The sequence below is a fragment of the Anguilla anguilla genome, chromosome 2, assembly GCF_013347855.1.
Source record: "Anguilla anguilla isolate fAngAng1 chromosome 2, fAngAng1.pri, whole genome shotgun sequence".
Classification (NCBI taxonomy): Eukaryota; Metazoa; Chordata; class Actinopteri; order Anguilliformes; family Anguillidae; genus Anguilla; species Anguilla anguilla.
Window position 1 is genome coordinate 50,750,819 of NC_049202.1, and position 24,266 is coordinate 50,775,084.

The window sequence follows — 24,266 nt, forward strand, 5'->3', positions numbered from 1 at the left end:
TTACATGCAGTTACACGTGACAGATTCATCTTTAGAGAAATGCATACATGGAATGGGACAGAGCGTTTAACTCAGCAGAGCTGGTTGGAGAGGCATGTCAGTGGGAACTCTGGCATTGATAATGAAGGGCTCTGTGGCAGTGATAGTGAAGGGCTCTGTGGCAGTGATAATGAAGGGCAGTATAGCAGTGATAATGAAGGGCTCAGTGGCAGTGATAATGAAGGGCTCAGTGGCAGTGATAATGAAGGGCAGTATAGCAGTGATAATGAAGGGCTCTGTGGCAGTGATAATGAAGGGCTCTGTGGCAGTGAATGAAGGGCTCAGTGGCAGTGATAATGAAGGGCAATATAGCAGTGATAATGAAGTGTTCTGTGGCAGTGATAATGAAGGGCAGTATAGCAGTGATAATGAAGGGCAGTATAGCAGTGTTAATGACTGGTTCTGTAGATGTGATAATGAAGGGCAGTATAGCAGTGATAATGGAGGGCGCTGTGGCAGTGATAATGAAGGGCTCTATGGCAGTAATAATGAAGGGTTCTGTGGCAGTGATAATGAAGGGCTCTATGGCAGTGATAATGAAGGGCTCTATGGCAGTGATAATGAAGGGTTCTGTGGCAGTGATAATGAAGGGCAGTATATCAGTGATAATGAAGGGCTCAGTGGCAGTGATAATGAATGGCAGTATAGCAGTGTTAATGACTGGTTCTGTAGATGTGATAATGAAGGGCAGTATAGCAGTGTTAATGACTGGTTCTGTAGACGTGATAATGAAGGGCAGTATAGCAGTGATAATGGAGAGCGCTGTGGCAGTGACTGAGGGGCTGGGGCTGCGCTCACTTGTGGTAGATGGCCTGGCAGTGCTCGCCCGTCATGTCGCACACCAGCTCCTCCATCCACTGCTTCCAGGCCTGGGCGCGGTGGCGCTGGAGGACCGAGCGCGGGTACAGCAGGGCCACGGTGGCGTAGCTGTGCAGGTGCTCCAGGCAGCCCCTCAGCAGGGCGCGGCGCTGCTGGAACATGGCGCCCACCTCCGCCTCCAGCTGCTCGCACTGGCTGATCAGGTGGGCCTGGCCCGCGTTCTGCAGGAAGGCCGTGGCTGGCACGTAGCTCGGGGGGCCTGGAGCAGGAAAAGCAAACACACAGTAAGTTATCCTCTGGTCTGCAGAAAGAAAAGCGCAGAGTGAGTGTGTGTCCGTCACGACCAGCGCGTCTCACCCAGGTCGATGGGGCTGCTGATCTCCTGCAGGAGGCTGGCCAGCTGGGTGGCCTCCAGGCTGGCGAAGGCGGCCTGGTACTGGGAGATCCACTGCTCCAGGTCAGACAGCTTGCTCTGGATGGCGTCCTGCACCGTCATCTCCCGGGACTGCAGCTGGGTGTGCTCAGAGTACCTGGGGGAGAGGGGGCGTCAGAGTCCCGCCCACAAACGCACACACTCCCTCTGGGGCCTCGCTGTCCCGGCTCCCTCACCTGTGCTCCAGCGTGTGGATGGGGTGCTCCGCCTGGCTCTCCGCCCCCTCCAGGAACTCCATCTCCTCAAGCAGCCTGCCCTGCAGCTTCTCCACCTGCGTCAGCTGCTCCTGCAGGTGGAGGTACTCCTCCACGGCGCCTTCCATCTGCGGCAGCACCGCCAGCATCTCCTCGCGGTTCTTAAACCAGTTCACCTGCAAGCACACGACAGGCGGAGAACATGGCGGAGAGAGGCAGAGAACAGGGTGGAGGAGAGGAAAGCTGAGCAGAGAATAGGGCAGGGCATGAGGTAGTGAGGGGCAGGGCACAGGGAAGCGAGGGGAGGAGCATGGGGTAGTGAGGGGTGGAGCACTAGGCAGTGAGGGGAGGAGCATGGGGTAGTGAGGGGCAGAGCACTAGGCAGTGAGGGGAGGAGCATATGGTAGTCAGGGGCAGAGCACTAGGCAGTGAGAGGAAGATCATGGGATAGTCAGGGGCGGAGCACAAGGCAGTGAGAGGAAGATCATGGGGTAGTCAGGGGCGGAGCAGTAGGCAGTGAGGGGAAGATCATGGGGTAGTGAGGGGCGGAGCAGTAGGCAGTGAGGGGAGGAGCATGGGGTAGTGAGGGGCGGAGCATGAGACAGTCAGGAGTGGACCATGGGGCAGTGAGGGCCGGACCATGGGGCAGTGAGGGGCGGACCATGGGGTAGTGAGGGGCGGAGCACTAGGCAGTGAGGGGAGGAGCATATGGTAGTCAGGGGCAGAGCAGTAGGCAGTGAGGGGAAGATCATGGGGTAGTGAGGGGCGGAGCAGTAGGCAGTGAGGGGAGGAGCATGGGGCACTGAGGGCCAGACCACGGGGCAGTGAGGGGTGGAGAACAGGCTGTGCAGTTTGCTACATGGTCTGCAGGGCAGGGTGCGGGCGGCTCACCTTGATTTCGGCCACGCGGGAGGAGAACAGGCTGCGGGTGATGTCCCTCTCCATCTCTCTCTTGCTCTGCTTGTTCTCCGCCTGCTGGCCCCCCCCTCCGTACACAGCGCCCGCGAAGCCCACCTCCCCCCCGGCCGTCCAGTCCACCAGGGGGTCGTACACAAAGGCCTCCAGCAGGGTGAGGAGAGTCTCTCTCCCCCTGCGCATCATGTGGACCACCTGCAAAACCGAACACAAGAACACGACCCTTAGATCTACACAGCTACCGCTGGTCATTCAGTTTCAAAGCATTTACCTTTATACAGACACATTTTGGATTTAAGCCATTAATATCCCAAGCAGAAAATGTTAGCATGGTGATTTAGTGATGGTTGAGTGATAGATTATTCAATTGCTTTTTCATATGAAAAAAAACTTTTGAGTAATAGCTGATGTCCTTTCAAGGACATGTGAGCAATTTAATCCTTTTATTTCAAATCGTAAATGGGGCTGCATGTGTAATCTTCCAACAAATCTAATTATAAATGAAAAATTGGTTGTCATTTTAAGCTCTTTTTAACAAGAGAAGGTTGATCTCACAAGAGAAAGAGAAAGACATGGTCTGAAGGGAGGGCAGCAGAGTCATTTCCTCACCTGCTCGCATGACAGCCTGAAGATGCCCTCGACTCCGGTGACCCCCAGGGCCGTTTCGATGTTGTGCGTCATGCGGAAGGGGACCTTCTCAGGGACCCTCAGGCTCTTCCCTGCAACACACCGCCCAGGCACTTAGCACCGCGATACTACCCACACACCCAAACACCGCCCTGGCACTTAGCACTGCGGTACTACCCGCACACTCAAACACCGCCCTGGCACTTAGCACCACGGTACTACCCACACACTCAAACACTGCCCAGGCACTTAGCACTGCGGTACTACCCACACACTCAAACACTGCCCAGGCACTTAGCACTGCGGTACTACCCGCACACTCAAACACTACCCTGACATTTAGCAGTGTACTACCCACACACCCAAACACCGCCCAGGCACTTAGCACCGCGGTACTACCCGCACACTCAAACACCGCCCTGACATTTAGCAGTGTACTACCCGCACACTCAAACACTACCCTGACATTTAGCAGTGTACTACCCGCACACTCAAACACTACCCTGACATTTAGCAGTGTACTACCCGTACACTCAAACACTACCCTGACATTTAGCAGTGTACTACCCGCACACTCAAACACTACCCTGACATTTAGCAGTGTACTACCCGTACACTCAAACACTACCCTGACATTTAGCAGTGTACTACCCGCACACTCAAACACTACCCTGACATTTAGCAGTGTACTACCCGTACACTCAAACACTACCCTGACATTTAGCAGTGTACTACCCACACACTCAAACACTGCCCAGGCACTTAGCACTGCGGTACTACCCGCACACTCAAACACTACCCTGACATTTAGCAGTGTACTACCCACACACCCAAACACCGCCCAGGCACTTAGCACCGCGGTACTACCCGCACACTCAAACACCGCCCTGACATTTAGCAGTGTACTACCCGCACACTCAAACACTACCCTGACATTTAGCAGTGTACTACCCGCACACTCAAACACTACCCTGACATTTAGCAGTGTACTACCCGCACACTCAAACACTACCCTGACATTTAGCAGTGTACTACCCGCACACTCAAACACTACCCTGACATTTAGCAGGGTACTACCCGCACGCTCAAACACTACCCTGACATTTAGCAGTGTGCTCCCCACACACTGAAACACTACCCTGACATTTAGCAGTGTGCTCCCCACACACTGAAACACTACCCTGACATTTAGCAGTGTGCTCCCCACACACTGAAACACTACCCTGACATTTAGCAGTGTGCTTCCCACACACTGAAACACTACCCTGACATTTAGCAGTGTGCTCCCCACACACTGAAACACTACCCTGACATTTAGCAGTGTGCTCCCCACACACTGAAACACTACCCTGACATTTAGCAGTGTACTCCCCACACACTGAAACACAGTTCAGGAAGCGGGGATCCACTCGCTCACCTTTCTCAAAGCAGACATTGTAGTCGATGTGCACCACCTCTCCCGTGGTCATGTTAATCAGCACGTTGTCCAGGTGCCGGTCGCCCAGCCCGATGATGTAACCCACCATAGACATCACAGCAGTGGACCTGGCGTAAGCCTGGAAGGCGGGATGAGGACACAGTCAGCGACCTGGTGTCCACATGGATGGACCAGCCTCGACGTCATAGGTTTAAGGACCCAGTAACCACGCCCTCTCACCTGCGTCACCTTCCACCACTCGCTCGGGGTGGTGCAGGAGCACCACAGCTCCTTGGCCAACAGGTTGGGGGGCGTGGCCTCCATCAGCTCCCGCAGCACGTCCCTCATGACGCTGAGCGGCCAATCGCGGCGCGACACCTCCAGGCTGAGGCCCACGGCCTTCAGGGCCGGGCCGATCTTGCTGTAGTAGAGCTCGCTGGGCCGCGGGACCAGGGGCAGGTTCTGCGGCTGCTGGAAGGAGTCCTGAGCCTGGGGGGGGGGGGGCAGGGGGAGGGGGGGACACTGTTACCCCACTCAGAAGAAACAACCGTCACACGCTCCCTAAAAAAGGCCCTCGCAGGCTTCCGTACCTTCTGCGCCTGGAGCACCGCCTCCCGCTGCTGCCAGCGCTTGTAGAGGCCGAAGAGGGGCGTGGCCCCGTCCACCCACTGAATGAGGCCCGAGCGCGTCCCCAGGGGCGTGACCGAGTAGTGGCGGGCGTGGAAATGCGGGCTCTCCTGCTGGTTGACTTTGGTGAACATGGTGTTCACGATGGACAGGAACTGCATGATCCTCTCGTCCAGATGCAGGTCTTCCAGCCCTGAGGGAGAGGAGGGACGTTCAGAGAGGAAGGAGCTGGAGAGTACCTGGTCCACTGCGTTTCGCGCGGAGCGAGCGGCTCACCTTTAAACAGGTAGGGGTAGTTCTTCCCGTCAGAGCCCAGGAAGTAGAGCTTCTTGGGCTTGGTCTTGGTGGGCAGGATGGTGATGGTGTTGCCCACGTTCTGGATGGTGACGGCGTCGGTGGCGGACACCTCGCCGGGCAGCGCCATCTCGGTGCAGGCCATGGCCGCCAGGCGGGGGCTGATTTCGTCCAGCCGCAGCAGGTAGCTGGCGCGCTTCTGCGCCCGCTGCTGCAGGCTGAGCATGATCTGGGGCGGACGGGAGCGGGTCAGTCAGTGGCGCTGCGGCAGGGCGGCAGAAGGGCGGGAGGGACCGCCGCTCGCTCACAGACATGCTCAGACACACTCACAGACACGCTCACGCTCACAGGTATGCTCACCGACACGCTCACAGGTATGCTCACAGACACGCTCACGGGCACGCTCACGGGCACGCTCACGGGCACGCTCACAGGTATGCTTACAGACACGCTCACGGGCACTCTCACAGGTATGCTTACAGACACGCTCACGGGCACTCTCACAGGTATGCTTACAGACACGCTCACAGACACGCTCGCGGGGGCACTCACCTGCTTGAAGGGCGCCCAGCTGCTGCTGGGGTTGGCGGGGTTGGAGGGGCTGCGCAGGCGCTCCAGGGCGCTGTTGATGGCGTCGCCGTAGCTGTCCTGGAACCAGGTCTCGTGCGGCGTCTCGGCGGGCGCGGCCGTGATGCTGCGCACGTGGTCCAGGGCGAACACCACGGGCCGCATCAGAGCCGAGTGCTTCTCCCGCATGATGGCCAGCTTCTCCTCCCTGGGGACAGGGTCAGGGGTCAGGGTCACGGTTAGATGAAGGTCAGGGTCACAGTCAGTAAAAGGTCAGGGTCACAGTCAGAATCAGGGTCTGAGTGAAGGTCAGAGGTCAGAGTGAGGGTCAGATGTCACAGTCAGAAGGAAGGTCGGGGTCAAGGTCGGAATGAACATCAAGGTCACAATCAGAATGAAGGTCAAGCTCACAGTCAGAAGGAAGGTCAGGGTCAAGGTCAGAATGAGGGTCAGGGGTCAGGGGTCACTCACTTGCGCAGCGTGTTGTTGTTCTGCACCCTCTTGACCTCGTCCTCCAGCTGCTGGATCCTGCGCAGGACGTACATGTGCTGCTGCTGCAGGACCCCGAGCCACAGCTCGTCCCACAGAACCGTCACCCGCCGCAGCTCTCCCACCAGCATCTGGACCTGCGGCAGAACCACAGCCTCAATCCACACTCAACAGACACGCTCAACAGACACGCTCAACAGACACTCCCAACAGACACGCTCAACAGACTCCCAACAGACACGCTCAACAGACACTCCCAACAGACATGCTCAACAGACACTCCCAACAGACACGCTCAACAGACACGCTCAACAGACACTCCCAACAGACACGCTCAACAGACACGCTCAACAGACACTCCCAACAGACACTCCCAACAGACACGCTCAAAGACCTCACATCACAGTTACTGAAAACAGGTCCAAACTGCAGTGGCTAATAAATATGTTGGGCTATGAAAGCTAAGGGAGGTTAGAGAAGTGTAATGGGTACGTTATAATGCCTCACTGAGAGTTGAGTGAGAGAGAGGAGGAGGTACCTGCAGCACCATGGTGGGGCTGGCCGAGGACAGCTTGTCCACGATCTTGCTGTAGCAGTCCTGCATCATGGCCTGGTCCTCGCTGGAGCACGGCGCCAGCTCCTCCCCCGCGGCGCTCTCCTGGGAGGCGGGGCCGCTGCCCGCCTCGCTGCCCCCTCCGCACAGCGCCTCCCCCTGGATGTTACTGAGGAACGTGGGCAGCGCCGAGGGCAGCTTGTTCCCTGTGCAGGGCGGAGCAAGCCTCTTAGCCTGGTACGTACCACACTCCACCCCTCTCTGCTATTCCATTAACATCCAAACTTTCTTATTATGTTGTGAAAGCAGGGCTTGAAAGTTACTGTTTTCCTCCCACTGGCGAAGAGCGGCTTGCGGTTCAAAAAAACATGAGCATTTCCAACATTTACCAGACACATTAGCTTATTCAATATAACACAATCTGGTTGGTTACCTGTCAAAGTGGCTGCTAAAGTAGAAAACCTTGCCAGCCACAACAAACATTTTGCCAGCATTTGGCTGGTGGCGGGTGTTAATATCACAACTAGTGAAAGGATGGGTTTCTTTTTGCACTAATTCAATGTGATAAACCTCAAATACAATAATGAACGTTTGGTCAAATCCCCCCCAACCCCAAGCGGGCGGTACCTGCGGCCTGCGTCTCCCCGCCCAGGGAGATGGAGCCCACGATGGCGGGGTAGAGGATGAGGTGGGGGGAGTCCTGCGCCACGCGGCACAGCAGGCTGCAGATGCTCTGGCGGATGTAGGCCTCGGGGTGATTGAGCCGGGAGAAGAGCTGGGGGATGATGCCTGGCAGGGGGGCGCACAGCACTCAGAACACCCGACACGCCCCAAGGACAAACCCCTCCAACAAATCAATACCGGCACCGCTCCGCCCGCACGCCGTTTATTAGCCGTCTATAACCGGAGGACATCATTACGGCTCTCAGAGCATCGCACGCTGTCGGCCGATTTCCAAAGCGGCCATTATTCTGGTCCTCTAATTTAATCAGCAGAAGAACGTTCTGTGCTTTCTATCCGTTACGAGTACACAGTGCCACCTTACAGAAGCAGCGTCTGACCAGCCAGGTCCGTTGGCCCAAGGCAACCTCCTAGCACCAGCCCCGAAATTAAAGTTACCTCTCCAGGGCGCAGTAGGCGTGGAGGCCAGCCCCAGCTCCAGCCCCTCCCGCAGCTCCCCCGCGTGCTTCACCAGCAGCCGCAGGAGACGCAGGGTCGCCATGACGATGATGTCATCGCTGCTCTGCTTCGCGTTCTGGTTGGACAGCAGAAGTTTCGGGTCGTCTTCGTCGACCGGCACCTGCAAATTGCACGCAGCCAAAACCAATGAAATAACAGAAATGAAATTCTATTCTAGAGCCAGTGCAAAAACCTAATATATGCAGTACCGTTCCTTAACATCACCATATTATATATGCACACCAAAACGCTTTTTATGACATTGGAATAATTTGGCCAAAAAGCTTATTTGAAATTCTTATGCAAGTTCTCCAACAACCTCTTGGCATCTAATCCTCATATAAATGGCAGAATCCATTATTCCACATCCCTCCCATTATTCTTTGTGCAAATTACATATGCAAATCACATTGCTGCTCATTCTTTGAAATCCATTGTTTTTCCTTTCAGTGAAGAAAAATGCAGGTTTCAACAAAGTGGAGGGAAGTCCACTCTGTATGCTAATGTGTTTTTGTGTCTGTGTCCATTTTAGCACAACCCCACTTCATTTGAACAGGCGACGCCAACATAACACGATCGAAAATAAACACTGAGGAATGGTGGCGGGGAGGAACGGAGAGAGAGTCCAGTCTCTTTCAAATAAAAGTCTAAATATAATAACATTTCTGTTAATAACAACAAGCCTCAAATGCTTTGGGACAGCAATCTGAATATAAAGGAGGAAGACAACAAGCATAATTCATGCACAAGTGCGGGAGGCTCCAGTATCTGAGAATAATATTCTTGCTGAATGAAATTCATACTCAGTTCTTGTTAGCATTTGGTACTAAAATCACCTCCTCCATACAGTCTTGTCAATACTGCACACTGGCCTTTACACCAGGTGTCACAGCTAACTCCAGCAAACACTTAAAACCCAACAGCCTTCTCAAGAACTTCATAAAGAACTTGTTGTATAAAGCTGGACAGCGTGGGGCCTCCATGTTGCAGGACTTGCCTGTCCGGCGTTGAGCTTGAGGAAAGTGAAGTAGGCCCGGCAGGAAATGCGGTAGAGGCTGAAGATGCGATCCACCACCCGGCGCCACACCCGGATCAGCCCCTCCGTCACGGCCTCCTCCACCTCCGACAGCCAGGGGCAGGAGCTCAGGAGCTGCCGCCAGATCACGTCCACCATGTCGTCCTCTTCGTCGTCCTCGTTCTGCAGGGCCATGTCCTCATCCTAAACACACACACACGCTCTTAAAGCACAGGGCCTATCCTTTCCAACGACTTCCCAACTCCTCTTCCCATAGAAGAGAATACACTAAGAGGACATGCCAACCTGAATGCCCGCTGGACGACACATAGCCTGGCCAAGAATGCTGAAGATGGTTTCCTTGTCTTCGTCGCTGGTGCATTCTGGGAGCAACTCTTCGATTTCCTGCTTTTCGCCAGAAAGCAGAGGCACTCCCTCTCCTTGACTAGAGAACAGGACAATACATGATTAAAAAGTACTTACAAATATTTATCTCAAAAGAAACACTGATCCACAAATCTCACATGCATTTACTAAAATACGTTGAGACCCACCTGGCATTGTCCACCACCTTCCGGCCCCATCGGTAGGCCCAGCTGGCCAGAGCAGCCCAGGACTTGGCCAGATCGGGGGCCTGAGCTGTGGAGAGTTGGTACAGCTGCCCCAGGACAAAGTCAGCCTCCCCAACACCTACACTCACTGTCAAAGGGAAGAATACCAGCAGTGAGGACAGAGAACAAGAGGAATGCACTTGGACTTGGGGTCACTTATAGCTATTAGTCAATTACATATACCAACAGCCACAATGACAACTGCATTATAATTATTTTTCCTTCAGCCTACATGAGGTCTCAGGGCGCATTGTGCATAATACCTGTGGTCTCGGCAGTGATGCGCTGCGTGGCCTGATCTTCCACAGGGAGCTCCAGCAGGGCGGCGATGTTCTTGCTGAGGGGAGACAGGCTGGGGGAGCCGGCGTTCTTCTTCACCGCCTGCTTGAGCTGCGGGGTCAGGTCCTTCCAGTCGGCCAGCAGCCACTTGCAGAGCGTGAGCACGGAGCGGCAGGCCGCCCGCTCGCTCTTCCCCGAGCGGCAGTAGGACAGCGCGCACAGGCTCAGCATCTCCATCGCTGAGGCGGTCTGACCTGAGGGGCGGGAGAGCACAGTCACCCAGTCTGGATCCAAATTCCATCTCAAAGCAAGGGTGCAGAGGTACAAGTAATAAGCTCTCAGCTCAAACAAGTACCGCGCACAAGAAGCCTCACATTCCATATGAAACCTATTGTAATTTTAAAAGCAAGCATGTCACATTTAACAACTAGCAGACTGTATCCCTGGTTTTAATGAAACAAACAGGATTTCTGGGACTTTGGGCTGAGGGTAACACCCCTCGCACCCCTGTCCCTGAGCACCGCTGGCTCCACTGACCTGCGGTGCAGAGCACCTTGGCCTTCTCGATCTCCAGCTCCGGGCCCCACTTCTCCCCCACAGTGCCCTCTAGTGACAGGCACTTGAAGACGCTGAGCAGGTCGGCCACGCCGGAGCAGCCCTTGATGGGAGTGTCGCTGCACTGGCCGAGGAGCCGGGTGGCCAGGGCGATGTTCCCCTGCTTGCGGGCGAACTTCACCGCCGTCAGACACAGCTCCATCAGGTGGGAGTCGATGGGGGCAGAGGACCCTGCGGGTGGCACGGTGTAAAGGGCTCAGATTACACGCCAGGCGGCTCGACCAGGCAGGCCACAGAGAGCCGAGGACGCATGCAGAAGGGTCCAGCCTACCTTTGAGTTTGATGGACAGCTGCCTCTGGAACATGGTGTACCTGAGGGCGTGGAGCCAGGGCTGGACGTCCTGCTGCTTGCAGGTCCCCAGCGCCTGGCTGCACAGCGGGATCAGGCAGTCCTGTGGGGCGAGCAGCACGGGTTAGGCGCTGGAGCGCGTGAGGCTGCGGCGCGTTTGCGTACGCGAGCGCGAGAGAGAGCGAGGCTACCGCACCTCGGAGGACAGCTGGCTGCTCAGGGAGCTCTCCAGGTAGGTGGCGCAGTGCAGCTGCAGGGTGCTCATGGTGGGCAGGGACCCCGACAGGGTGAGGGTGGACAGCCGCAGGGGCCCCAGGGAGACACGCCCCGTCTGCTTCAGGTACTTCACCAGGGTCCTGGAAAGACAAGGCACCTCAGTCTCAAAGCACACAGCTGTCGTCAAATTATAGAGTGACACCACACAGCACAGCAGAAAGAGTCATTCTGCAATCCTATTTATGTAATTGGCCATTTATTAACAACGATTTCTAACCGGAATACATGCATTCATTAAGCTCTGGTGAACAAGCAAGTCCTTGCGAAATGGAGAGAGACTCACTCGGTAGAGGGGGGAGTGTTCTGGTCCTGCTCGCTCTGATTGGCAGATGTGACGATGCCCACTGCACTCCTCAGCAGCTGGACCTCAATGGCCTTCTGCAGTTCAGTGGGGTCTGGACTGAGCACGGCAGGGAGCAGCCGCTTCAGGTCTGAGGTCAGAGAGCGCACACAGATCACGGAGAGCACACAAGGGTCACTGAGAGCACACACAGATCACGGAGAGCACACAAAGGTCACTTTGCACAGCCATCATGATTTCCCCCCCGTCCCTCAAATATGAAACACTGCACTCGCAAGAGCCTCATGTCATGTTGCCCCATCCCAGCACTTTTTGGTAATTTGTACTTGTCCTAATACTGTAGCTTATTCTTCTGCCTAGTTGGCTTTGCAGAGGTTAGGTCTGAATAGTGTTCACTGTGTGAACTGTGTTCTTGGCTAGAAATAGCTGTACAAAATAAGTATTGTACCTTACTGAACCCGTGTTTAGCAGTTGTCTATGACTATGAAATGCACTTTTTGTACGTCGCTTTGGATAAAAGCGTCTGCCAAATGAATGTAATGTAAAGTCAACCTTCCTAACAAATCAACCAGCTACATAAAGGCATACCAAGCTTGTCCCTCGAGGTGGAGTTGAGGAACCCAAAATCCTCCCCAGGCAGGAGTCCAAGCTGCTCCTGACATTCTGTGAAATCTGCGTCCTCAAAGCTGCTCAGGGCCCTGAGAGACAATGTGAGAAGAGAAAAACCTTCACGCTCTGCGTCTTGTGCGGGTATCTGAGCCTCACGAGTCTGTTCTGCACCGTGCCGACCTGACGTAGTTGAAGTCTGTCTTCAGGTTGATGGTGGAGCCGCTGGACGCCTTCTTCAGGGCCAGCACGCTGGCCTGCCACTCCTGCACCGACGGCCAGTCGCACAGGGCCACGTAGCACTCGCACGTCTTATTGGCCAGGAAGTTCAAAACCTCCGGGGAGCATTCGCTGGGCTTCAGAAGCACCGTCTTCCTGCCGTCACCTAGGAAGCCAAGGGCAAACGGGCAATGGCCCATCAAGAACACTGCCCCTCAGTGGAACCTACAGACTAGCGCTTGTGTACTTGTAGCGCTTGTGTACTTGCTTATGCTTGTATGAACACGCAGCAGAGCTCCTCAGATCACCATCAAATGCAGTTCAAGTGATGATTAATCAGAGCAGCAGAACTGTTCCAAGTGTCTCTCACACACACACAAACAAACACACACACAGTTAGTGTGTCTTGGCGGTTGTGACCTCACCATTCCCCATGTTCTTGGGGCTGCTGCAGGCGCTGGTGCCCTTCATTAGGGAGCGGTCGAAGCCCTTGATGGAGCAGTCCGTCCCGGTCAGGGCCCCCAGCTGCTCCTGGTACTCCACGGCCGCCTTCTCAAACCTGCGAGCACAGGGCCGGATTAAGCCACCAGTGGGGACTCCCGGCAGAGCGAGCCCTCTCCCCCCGTGTGTGTGAGTGGAGCAGCGGCCCTCACCGTCCCTCAGCCTGCAGGGCCACAGACCCCACCCAGCCCAGGCTCCTGCCGGCTACGCCCGAGCTCCAGGCCGCCAGGCCCTGGATGGCCTCCGGGCAGCGCAGCTCGCACAGCGCCTCCACCAGCATCACCACGGGAACCTCCATGTCCGAGACCTGGGGGAACAAACAGGGCGTTTAGACCCAGAATCAGTACAGCACAAACACTGCACTCAGACCCAGAATCAGTACAGCCCAAACACTGCACTCAGACCCAGAATCAGTACAGCCCAAACACTGCACTCAGACCCAGAATCAGTACAGCCCAAACACTGCACTCAGACCCAGAATCAGTACAGCCCAAACACTGCACTCAGACCCAGAATCAGTACAGCCCAAACACTGCACTCAGACCCAGAATTACCCCCCCTCCCCCTCACCCCAGTGCCTTTCATTAGCGCTGGAGCTGCAGAAGCCCCTTTATCCAGAGCTCTCCCAGCGCATCGACGACCTGGCACTCACGTGAGCGCTGCTGGTCCGGACCTCCGCCAGCAGGTCGAAGCCGTGGCGCACGGTGACGGCCGGCTGGCCCGACATCAGGCCCACCCGCATCAGCGCCATGCGGATCCGCGTCAGCCAGTCCTGGCACGTCTGCCGGTTGGTGTAGAAGAAGGTTCTGATGCCCTGTGGAAGAGAGGGAAACGTCAGCACTGAGAAAAACAGACAAAGAGGCCCTTTTACTACAGGCAGACACCCAAACTAGAATGTGAAACCAGGGTGGGCGTTCCCGCCGGCCGCGCACTGACCTTAGGGGGCGCTGTGAGCGCGTTGGCGCAGCCCTCGTAGGCGTTGTACATGAGCTTCTCCAGGTTCTCCAGGAACTGCAGCAGCAGCGCCAGGCGCACCTGGTTGGTGTGGTGGCCCTCGTCGCTCTCCCCGCCGCTCCACTGGCTCAGCTCCTGCTCGGGGTTCAGGCTGTGGGCCGCCAGGCTGCGGATGATGCCTGCAGGGGGGTGGAGGGGAGAGGTTTGGGGTGAGGGCCCTGACAGAACCACAGCGCAGCGCCCTGACGGCGGCCCCCTGCCCGCGCCCCGCCCCGCCGCTTACCCTCGATGGTCTGGAAGGTGTCCTGCGCGCGGCCCAGGGGGGTGCGCAGCTTGGACAGCACGGTGAACTGCGCCGCCTCCCACACGGCCCACTGCCACAGCACCGCCTCGGTCCGGAGCAGCGCCCGCGGCACCGTGGCCGCCTCCCGCTTCTCCAGCCGCTGGCAGCTGTGGAACAGGCGCTCCAGCCAGGGCTCCTTCCTGCGAACGCCGAAAACACAATCCCCCTTTACACCGCAATCAGCATTCACACAAACTCAAGCCTTAGAGGCCATACGCACGGTCTTACACAGCCCTTACTGCGGGTGGACACAAACTACAGCACAGCCAAGCAGATTTCAGCAGGCATCACATGAACTCTACATTTTCCCCCAAAAGCTGAGACTTACCCCCCGCGGTGCACGGTACCATACAGGATGAAGCTGATGAGGTCAGAGAAGTCCTGCGGGTGGAAGGTGTTGCTAGGCGCCTTGCTCATGTGCCGGCGGATGGCCAGCGAGATGTCCTGAATCTCCGCGTTCCCACGGTTACTGCAAGCCAAGCGCCACAGTCAGTTTGAGCAGGTATAAACACTACACCTCTGCAACACAAATCTACACTTGAGTACCTTTAATGACAATGAGGACCAAACGACAGAACGGAAAAGAGCTTTCAGGGGGAATCCTCACTGCCGTCTACGAGCGGATAAAAAGCCTAGCGCTTCCTCGCATTCTCACGGCCCTGAAATAAGACAGGCAGACCGCAGTGCTGAATGTGAGGAAATGGCGGCGCTGAAGCTGACCTCAGCACCACGTCCAGGGGGATGGTCTTCAGCAGCTTCCCGAAGGCCTGCCTCACCCGAACGGCGGAGTGGACCAGCTGGACCCGACACACGTCCACGCACCTGGGGAGGGGGACGCCGGTCAGCGGGGGGGGGGGGGGGTTCAGAGCACAGTACGGCACGCCCGGTATGTGAAGGGCCAAAAATTTGGGTGCTGTATGTACCTCTGCAGCAACTCTGTGGACAGGGATGAAGACAGCACCTGCAGGCTGTTGCAGGTCTGCAGACAGACAGTTGGGTCTTCATTCAGGGCTGGAAGAGAGGAAACACCATCACAGCTCCCATAATCCTACCAGGCCTGAGAAACTACAGCAACTAGCAACCTGCACATACATAAAAACCAACTGGGGTGAGAGTGTCTGTGCTCTTACCGTTAGCAAGAAGTCCTTTGCAGAATTTGTGGAATGACGGCAGAGAAAAGAGAGGAGTGTAGGTCTCCGATTTCTTCATCACAAGCGACATTTCTAGAGCCCAGTTCAGCAGCAGCCGCCTGCAGGGATTTAGAGGCCTTTCAGTTCAACACCGTTCCATCTCCCTAAACTGCCGCTAAGTGAGAGCACAAATCTACACTTGAGCACCCTGCCCTTTCCACTGCTCTGCGCTCTAACGCAATAAGCAAATGTCAATGGGTCTCCTTGACCGCGGTCAATGGATCTGCAACGATACAGTCAACACGAGGCACTGTTACATTCTCAAACGCACGGCTGGGGAAGAAAAGTTAGTTAGGTTTCAGAAAGTTAGCATTTGCGTCAAAAATGTAAACTTTGAATTAATGTTTTATGCTTTATCTTTTCCTCAAAATGCTTTTTTTTTTACCCTTGAGTACTCAAACTTAAGGGCAATACATCAATGAGACATGAGGACTTGAAATTGAATGCAAGATGAGATCACAGACAACATGGCCCATTGCTTAAGGCAAGGGCCATTCAACCCATAAGCAGAGCCGAGCGCAGAGGCGGAGTCATTCGTCTGATTGGTGCAGGGAGCGGAATGGCAGGAGGTGACAATACCGGGCCTCGGCGTAGAGGTGCTCCTTGCTCAGCAGCATCCCCAGCAAGCTGAGGAGAGTGCTGAAGTGCTTCTTGGTTGCCGTGGTGACGGTGCTGATGACAGCCCCGTCGAAGAGGGAGGGGGAAGACGAGCTGAGGCTGCTGGAGATGAAGTGGTCGTGTCTGCGGGAACGGCGAGGGAAACAGCGGTCGGGTCAGGCGGCGAACGAAGGTCGCCCGCGGCGACAGCTGAGCGGCGCAGAGGGGCGGGGTCGGGCACGCCTTACCTGGTGCAGTGCGAGTAGAGGGTGTAGAGAACGCCGTACTGCACCACCGGGTGGTACACGGCCAGCTCAGAGTGCACCACCAGCAGGTTCTGGCTGAGCAGCGCGAACACGGTGGGGGACAGGGCCCACATCTGCCGGGGCACAGACAGACACGGGAGACGAGCGTTAAACAGAGACCCGCCCGCCGCCCGCTTCATCTACCGCAGCGCCGCCGGGGCGCGGGACCCGGCACGCAAAGCCACTGACCCCGATGAGGGAGTTCTTGGTGTTGCCGATGGTGGTGAGCGCGCTCAGGTTGAAGACGAGGGTGAACTCGGCCCTCTCCGGGGCCAGCTGCGTCTGGGCGAAGGCGGGGTGCTGGATGTGGGGGCAGGCGGCCAGCAGGCCCAGCGGGGTCAGCAGGCCGTTCAGGGCGCAGCCCATCTCCCCCAGCACCAGCTTGTAGGCGGCCTCCAGGGTGGGAATGTTCTTCAGGCTCAGGACGGCCTGGTACACCGCCAGGGCCGCCGCCATCACCTGAGCCAGACACAGGCAGGGTTAGCGCTCCCCTGCGGCTCCACGGACACTACCCCTCTGCTCCCCTTACAGCCTTACACTGAGCTGCCATTAAGCCCTTAACACAGTCAATGAGTGATCAAACTTTAATAGCCATTCAGCAGCACGTGTATTCAGCAAGCCTAATGTTAATCGTGGTCCTTTGTTTAAATCGTGGTGCTCAGTGTTGACTGTGGTCCTAAGTGAAACCTGGCGCTTAATGTTAACTGTGATGCTCAGTGTTAATCGTGCTCCTCAGTGTTAATCGGGGTGGGGCTGTGCACCTCTTTCTCCCTCTGGAAGCGAAGCTCCAGCAGCTGGGAGTCCGGCGCCAGCAGCTTCTCCACGAACGAGGAAGGCAGCTTGGTGTTAATCTGGTCCACAATCTGCACCACAAAGGAGGGAGTTAAGTCACAGCCATGAAGTCCAGATCCGCAGTCCTCTAAACCGAAGACCACACATTAACCAGCAGGAAGGGGAGGGGCGGGGGCGGGCGGCCAACATCCGTCACACGGACGAGGACGCAGGCCTGGCAGCTCACAGGCGTGCTGCGCGGCGCGGAGACGCCCGCCCGCGCGTTAGCGGTCTGAGCGGGCGCTGGGGTGCCCCTGCGGCACGCTGCCAGGCTGCTCTTACCAGCGTGAGCAGGTTGAGCGCGGCGATGCAGCGCTTGGGCCCGCAGGCTGCAGGTGCGCTAGGCGCTGTTAGGGACGTGGGGGCTGCTCTTACCAGCGTGAGCAGGTTGAGCGCAGGCCTGGCAGGCTGCAGGTGCGCTACGCGCTGTTAGGGACGTGGGGGCTGCTCTTACCAGCGTGAGCAGGTTGAGCACGGCGATGCAGTACTCGGGCCCGCAGGCCTGGCAGCCCTCCAGCTGGTTGAGCCCGTAGGTGATGACCGCGTCCGTCAGCTGGCTCATGCCGGCGTCCACGCTCAGCAGCAGCACGCACACGCACTCGTTAGCCGCCGTCAGCACCGCCTCCGAGAAGAACACCTGCTTGGCCGTGGTGACGCACGCCAGCACGCGGTTCAGCACCTGCGCGGAGGGGCCCGGAAACCAGGGGTCAAACTCAAAGACAAAAAAACACATTCTGAAAGAATATTTCTCACATCTATTCTGGTGGCCACGTTCATGCATGTCTTGGACAGGTCCAAGCTGGAGGAGGGGAGGGCGAGGGGGGGCGAGCTCACATCAGTGACGTAAGCCTCGGTGATGGGGGGGCCGCGGACGGGGTTGAAGCGCTCCCCGATGCTGCGCACCACGGTGCTGAAGACGCGCAGGAGGGCCGCCAGTTTGGGGAGGGACACCGAGGGCGGGGGGATTTCCTCGTCCACAGACTCCCCCGAAGCCACGTGGCTGAGGTCCTGAAAGAGGGGCAACACTGAAAAACACTCGCACAACTCCGCCACGCCCACTCCACTCTCCACAGCCCGAGCACCCTCAAAGGGTTTCATTCTTACGTGCACCTGAACGAAAAATGAACTAAACGGAACAGAAACGTCACACTTTGAGGCAGCGCAGGACGTGCGCAGCGATGGCGGACAGGCTACCTCAGCGTAGGCCTCCATGTCTTCCAGAAACTGCCCCAGTAAGGTGGTGGAGAAAGCCAGGTCTGCCACCCAGAACTGCTCCAGGCTCTGCAGCCACCCTGCGGACACAGAGCGCACCGATCAGACCACGAGCCCGTCTGCCGACCGGGGGGCCAGACCGGGAACCGGACCGTCTCTGCTCACCAGACACCTGGAGGGTGAGGGACGCCTTCTGCGTGTGGTCGATGTGCCACCCGACCAAGATGTCCACCGTGTCCTGGAACAGAGGGCACACCTAGGGTTAAGGGGGGGGCGCCCTTCGCCTTGACGAAGGACGGCGAGGCGAACGAGCGCGGAAGAGAACGAGTGGGCTTACTCTGAAGTTGGTGCTGAAGATGTGCGGGTAGCAGTGCGCCACCTGCAGGATGCACTTGACACTCTGGCACAGCAGCTCCGGGGTGTCCAGGTTCTCCAGAATGGACTGCAAGCTGCTCATTACCAGCTGTTTGAGGGGGAGCACACAGAGAGTTACCAACAAGAACGCACTTCCTGTGGGCATGAGACGAGACCAAGCGTGGCAGGCTCCCCACCTGCATGACTGATGAAAAGCCCTTCCTCTCTCCGGCCATCTCCAGGGCCTTGTACGTCGCCACCAAGTACAGCAGCTTGACCTCGTCCTTGGTGGACGCGTTGAACTTGAGGAAGATCCACTTGAAGATCTTCTCGGCCTCGTAGCTGAGGGAGGCGCAGAGCAGGCCCAGGCAGCTGGCTCCCTCCTGTCTCAGCTCCTGCAGTAGTTTACTGCTGCAGACCCAACAGCCACACGTCAGCTCAGGGGAACACCGACACCCCACTCACCTCGCGAAAGTGCCGTTTGGGGAGGGAGGGGACTGGTAAATCCTTTTTTTTACATTAAGTTATACGTTCCCACGTGAACACAAATGTTTGCCAAAAGAATTGTCGCTTCGTAAGTTTATACCTTTCATTTAAAACGTCGTTTAGGGCAGTCAGAATTGTATCCAACTGCTTCGCCAGGACCTGAGGAGATAAAAAAACATTTCTGTCAATGCAAAGAGTCTCAGTAATTCACTGCTACAGAAGCCTCAAATGCAGCCTCTAAAAAACAAGCTGTAAGAAACCCTCAGATATCAGATCCCTGTCCATCTTGATAGATGTGGACTTGCCGCTCGTTTGTGTAGCCTGCATAGATACAACTGTATATCTTGATACAAAACTAGAGTATAGGTGAGTGACTATGGGGTGCAGATATCCAGTGTTCTATGTGAATGTAAGGGACTTAAAACTGTAAGGAGTGCAGTGGTTAGAGTCAAAACGGAATGCCATGTTAATGCAGTGTATTGTAGCGTGTTCGATAATGGCAATATGCAGAGGTGCAAAATGTGTGCGTAACTGGATCCCTATACGCGTATGATGCGCAGGAGACTGTGTTGATGAGTCTTCCCGAACCACTGCACCTTTACCCTTATATACCCAAATATCAAAGGAAAACCCCGAGTCATCAAAAAAAGTTAGCGCTACCTCTGGAAGCATAGCACACCGGGTTAACATTTGTAGCTGAGACACTAATTTGTTCCCCATGACACCGGCTTTCCAACAATACCAAACATGATTACACAGTATTATGGAGAACCTGAGGTTTACATAATGCTGATCCAGTAGGATGTTTTGCAACTGAGCACCATCTCTTTATCAGACCCCACTGACTCCCTGTCAGCACAGTAAACAGTCTGTTTACCTTTGGGGGTCTGATAAGGGGCACACTTCTGTAAAATGACCTAAAAAGCATTGGGCCACTTTCACTTTTATATAGTGGTGAAAAAAACATTGCTATGGGGTTAGACAGACATCTAACATAACCAATAATGTGATGCAAGTCCATGCGCTGCATTTTCCATAGTGATCACGGTGCATTTTGATCACATGAAGCTTGTTACAACTTTCTTATTATTATTTTTTTTTATATTTTACCCCTATTCTTCTACTAAACCGGAATGCCCAGTTGGGTTTGTTCACACTCAGCACAGCAACCTCCACTGTGAACGTGAGAAAGCACAGACAAGCATGCGCTCCTCTCTGAAACACGCGGGCTTCGCTGGGGCTCCTTTTCACTCCACAGTGCACCAGTTAAGCTGAACCAGAGGATGATGCTCCACATACTGCGACACCGTTTTCAGGCATACCGTTTCTTCCCGTTTGACGGGATGCACAAGAGACAGAAATTCTCGCCGACAGAAATCCCCGAGACTGCCCTTCTCTCTGCCACTGAAGCACCAGATGGACTAGCAGTCACAAGCCATTATAACACTGGAGACAGCCTAAGAGAATCAGCCCTAGCCTGGAAAAGGGGTAAGGCTAAAGTACTAAGCATCACAACAAAATGTTTACTTTGCCCGCAAAGAACGTTTCTGTTTTTGTGGACATTGTAAATTGCTTCTGAAACGTTGCACAAGCAGACCAGACACAAACAGACAGACAATGTGAAAATTGGGCAGAGAGATGCACAACTCACCACTTTGTTCTCAGAGTGCTGAATGAAGTCTTTCAGCTGTTTCATGGTGGCCAGTCTGCGGTCCCTGTCATCTTCCCGGGACACCCGCCGCAGAAGATTGGCCAGCCGAGACTCATCAGAGTGAGGCAGCGTTCTATCTGTGAGGGGCCAGAGGGGGGAGGAGGGTGTCATCCCACGACCTGGACATCATCCACAGCCCCCCGAGAGCAGGAGGAGACCTGGTCTGTATTATAGTCTCGACAATAAATACATAAATGTAACTAATCCACAAATAAATTCAGCAGATCCACAAACAAATGCTCCTGATACACAAATGCATTCGCTGCATTTATTTGTGGATCAATTGCATTTATTTGTGGATCTGCTGAATTTGTTTGTGGATCCGCAACATTTATTTGTGGATCAGCTGAATTTATTTATGGATCGGATGCATCTGTTTGTGGATCGGCTGCATTTATACGTGGATCAGTTACATTATTGTTTTTATTTTTGAGACAACAATACCCCCGTAAGTCTGGCACCTACCCTGTGATTTCCTCATGTCCTTTGAAGCTAAAGCACGGTTTCCATGCTGAAAACTGGTTGAATCCACGGTCACATCGTTGACTCTCAGCTCTTGCCCCAGTGTCTTCCAATGAAAAGCGTTTTCACAGATACCTTCATCGACTTCATATCCACCTATTGAGACCACGGAAGAGACCGATTCAACCAGACAATAAAGACAGGAAAGGAAACTGAGCTGGTCATGAGATGGTAGAATAACTACAGTAAAACAATATGAGGCATTTGTACGGTGGCCCTGAAGGGCAAAACAACAGCAAGTCAGAAAACACACACCAGCAAGTTCGGAAAACACCAGCAAGTTCGGAAAACACCAGTAAGTTCGGAAAACACCAGCAAGTTAAAAAACACACACCAGCAAGTTCGGAAAACACCAGCAAGTAAAAAAAAAAAAAAACACACCAGCAAGTTAGAAAAAACGCACACCAGCAAGTTCAGAAAACACCAGCAAGTTAAAAAACACACACCAGCAAGTTCACTGAAAACGGAAAGGGTAAGTACGAATTGAAACGAGTATTCCTCGTCGCTGATTGGACGCACAGTCTGTCACCCTGGGTGACCGAGAAATAGGAAGTGGGGACATGCTACTCTAGGGAGAAAGAAAATGAGCCTAAACGACTTGCGTCATGTAACTGCAGTAGGGTTGGGCGATACGACGATATTAGATCATGAACGATTAAAATGTCTCCACGATCTGCCTTTCCAGAGAGATCGGGGGTATCAGGCTACAGTGAAACTGCACATTCTATTAGCTGCACTGACAACGCTCATACAAGGCATCCAACCTTGTTTTCTCAGCCAAACCTAAAATATATTTTGACGTCTGTGATATGGAACTGGTTTGGGTTTTCCAAAACGAAGACGGCGCAAAACACCATTATTTGCAAAGTTTGCAAAGAAAATGTTCGCACATCGGATGGCAACGAGACAAACCTTTTTAATCACCTCAAGAGAAAGCATTGTTGAATGTTAATACTTTGCAGAATTGCACTTGATTAAAATCTGGTACTTTGCCCCAATTGGTCTCTGTTCTTTTTCTTTTAGGTTTTGTTCCCTTGAAAGGCAAGATTTTCTTAAATAGGGATATTAGTTTGATTGCACTGTTCATTCACTTGCAAAATAGTCTTATACCAACATGAAAAAGAATCGTGATCATATCGTGGATCGTGATCATGCCTGAGAAAAATCGTGATATGATATTTTTGCCATATCACCCACCCCGCACACATTCGTGCTTATTTTAATCAAGGACATTCATATGACGTAATCCTGGATATGCTCTCAACTTTTCACCACATTAAAATGAGTATGCGCACCCTAAAAACGCACTTAAAGGAAGCAGGGCTGTTCAGAAGAGAACTTAATTCACGGGGGACTGAACTGGGGGAAAGCTGCAGGTTCTGTAGACGCACATATCACATAACCTTCCCAAATTCTCCCACGTCACTCCTCTGCTGCGATCACTCCACTGGCTACCGGTCGCTGCCAGGATCCGGTTTAAAGCACTGACCCTTGCCTACACTGCTGCCAACAGGACAGCCCCCATCTACTTGCAGGACATGACTCGATTCTATGTGCCTGCTCGATCACTCCGCTCTGCGGCAGCAGGGCGCCTTGTAACCCCTCCCACCCGCCCAAAGGGATCACAGAGCTTCTCCACCCTCCCCAGTGGTGGAACAAACTCCCCGTCCCCCTCCGAACCTCACTACCCATCTTCCGCCGTGGCCTGAAGACTCATCTCTTCAGACTATACCTAGACTAACCACCACCACGCTGTCTATTTCACTCTAAACCCCCCCCCCCCCCCTTTTCATGACACTTGTTACATGTTGCCCCATCCCAGCACTTTTTGGTAATTTGTATTTGTCCTAATACTGTAGCTTATTCTTCTGCCTAGTTGGCTTTGCAGAGGTTAGGTCTGAATAGTGTTCACTGTGTGAACTAAACTGTATTCTTGGCTAGAAATTGCTGTACAAAATAAGTATTGTACTTACTGAACCTGTGTTTAGCAGTTGTCTATGACCATGAAATGCACTTTTTGTACGTCGCTTTGGATAAAAGCGTCTGCCAAATAAATGTAATGTAATATCACTCCATCGGTCCGGTACTCATAGGAGTAAAATCCAGAAGTCCCAGTACGGCGTGCCAATCTGTTCTGGAACTTCCCATTTTTGACCCAAACTAATGTTGAAAAGACAAGTTCCGCTGCAGCTGCCAACATTTACAGGAATATAGCCTACCGTTGGGTCACAGTTGTTTAACAACAGGTAAGAAGCTGTTTGTAAGTCGCCTCAAGTGGATCTTATTGTGGTGAATTATCTTTGGCGTGCCTAGATTCAGTAACGACTGCCGGTAGGCTATATGTAAAGGTACGCATATGGGAAAAAATGAAAGGCAAATACCAGGCCAATTCAAGCACGGACGGGCAGAAAAGAGCACCGGGAGCTTAAAATAAGTGCCGGCAAGCAAGAAAAAGTCACGGTACTCTAAAAAGAGTAAAATTTACAAGTGCCGGTACTGAGCACTAGTGAGTACTGGCCACTTCAAGCACTGGTGAAACTTAAGTTCTGTGGAATGACACACCAGAGAGGGAATTTTAAATGTTTTGCATTCATCTAAATAACTGCCAAGAAAACCACAGTTTAAACAAATAACATTTAATAGCTAGGTTTCCTCTTATTTCTGTCAAACAGAGGCCTTTCAGTGCAAGGTGGTTAGATGCGATTCCAGTGGGTTAGACTTCCATAGCACTGTTATGGGTTTAACACAGCGGTGGGCAAGGAGGGCTGTGTAGATTTCTGGATTTCATTCCAACTTCTGCTCTTAATTATTTAATTATTCATTTAGTAATTGACATTTCAGCTACACTTGATAAGTTTGTGAACGACTGTCCCTGTGTTTCAACATGAAACGACTT

The 24,266-nt window shown here is 54.1% G+C and overlaps 1 protein-coding gene across 1 annotated transcript in view; it reads right to left on the bottom strand.

The window, feature by feature from the left end:
* The window catches only part of smg1 (SMG1 nonsense mediated mRNA decay associated PI3K related kinase), a 43,095-nt gene that overhangs the window by 9,672 nt on the left and 9,157 nt on the right, over positions 1–24,266 (bottom strand). The window contains exons 3-48 of the mRNA XM_035405426.1: positions 21,314–21,466; positions 20,789–20,925; positions 19,238–19,296; positions 18,849–19,062; positions 18,635–18,760; positions 18,463–18,535; positions 18,280–18,377; positions 17,920–18,093; positions 17,540–17,764; positions 17,016–17,117; positions 16,444–16,713; positions 16,198–16,328; positions 15,932–16,093; positions 15,293–15,411; positions 15,086–15,173; positions 14,883–14,984; positions 14,491–14,631; positions 14,103–14,302; positions 13,802–13,998; positions 13,518–13,679; positions 13,018–13,172; positions 12,790–12,923; positions 12,329–12,530; positions 12,128–12,237; positions 11,522–11,669; positions 11,159–11,318; positions 10,945–11,065; positions 10,596–10,844; positions 10,043–10,312; positions 9,723–9,867; positions 9,475–9,613; positions 9,151–9,372; positions 8,094–8,274; positions 7,602–7,763; positions 6,960–7,180; positions 6,404–6,558; positions 5,918–6,140; positions 5,348–5,594; positions 5,035–5,264; positions 4,685–4,933; positions 4,445–4,583; positions 3,010–3,119; positions 2,377–2,595; positions 1,468–1,661; positions 1,216–1,388; positions 838–1,117 (exon numbers count right to left, since the gene is read on the bottom strand). Coding sequence (XP_035261317.1) covers positions 838–1,117; positions 1,216–1,388; positions 1,468–1,661; positions 2,377–2,595; positions 3,010–3,119; positions 4,445–4,583; positions 4,685–4,933; positions 5,035–5,264; positions 5,348–5,594; positions 5,918–6,140; positions 6,404–6,558; positions 6,960–7,180; positions 7,602–7,763; positions 8,094–8,274; positions 9,151–9,372; positions 9,475–9,613; positions 9,723–9,867; positions 10,043–10,312; positions 10,596–10,844; positions 10,945–11,065; positions 11,159–11,318; positions 11,522–11,669; positions 12,128–12,237; positions 12,329–12,530; positions 12,790–12,923; positions 13,018–13,172; positions 13,518–13,679; positions 13,802–13,998; positions 14,103–14,302; positions 14,491–14,631; positions 14,883–14,984; positions 15,086–15,173; positions 15,293–15,411; positions 15,932–16,093; positions 16,198–16,328; positions 16,444–16,713; positions 17,016–17,117; positions 17,540–17,764; positions 17,920–18,093; positions 18,280–18,377; positions 18,463–18,535; positions 18,635–18,760; positions 18,849–19,062; positions 19,238–19,296; positions 20,789–20,925; positions 21,314–21,466 — 7,771 coding nt within the window. The remainder of the gene's footprint in view (positions 1–837; positions 1,118–1,215; positions 1,389–1,467; positions 1,662–2,376; positions 2,596–3,009; positions 3,120–4,444; positions 4,584–4,684; positions 4,934–5,034; positions 5,265–5,347; positions 5,595–5,917; positions 6,141–6,403; positions 6,559–6,959; positions 7,181–7,601; positions 7,764–8,093; positions 8,275–9,150; positions 9,373–9,474; positions 9,614–9,722; positions 9,868–10,042; positions 10,313–10,595; positions 10,845–10,944; positions 11,066–11,158; positions 11,319–11,521; positions 11,670–12,127; positions 12,238–12,328; positions 12,531–12,789; positions 12,924–13,017; positions 13,173–13,517; positions 13,680–13,801; positions 13,999–14,102; positions 14,303–14,490; positions 14,632–14,882; positions 14,985–15,085; positions 15,174–15,292; positions 15,412–15,931; positions 16,094–16,197; positions 16,329–16,443; positions 16,714–17,015; positions 17,118–17,539; positions 17,765–17,919; positions 18,094–18,279; positions 18,378–18,462; positions 18,536–18,634; positions 18,761–18,848; positions 19,063–19,237; positions 19,297–20,788; positions 20,926–21,313; positions 21,467–24,266) is intronic.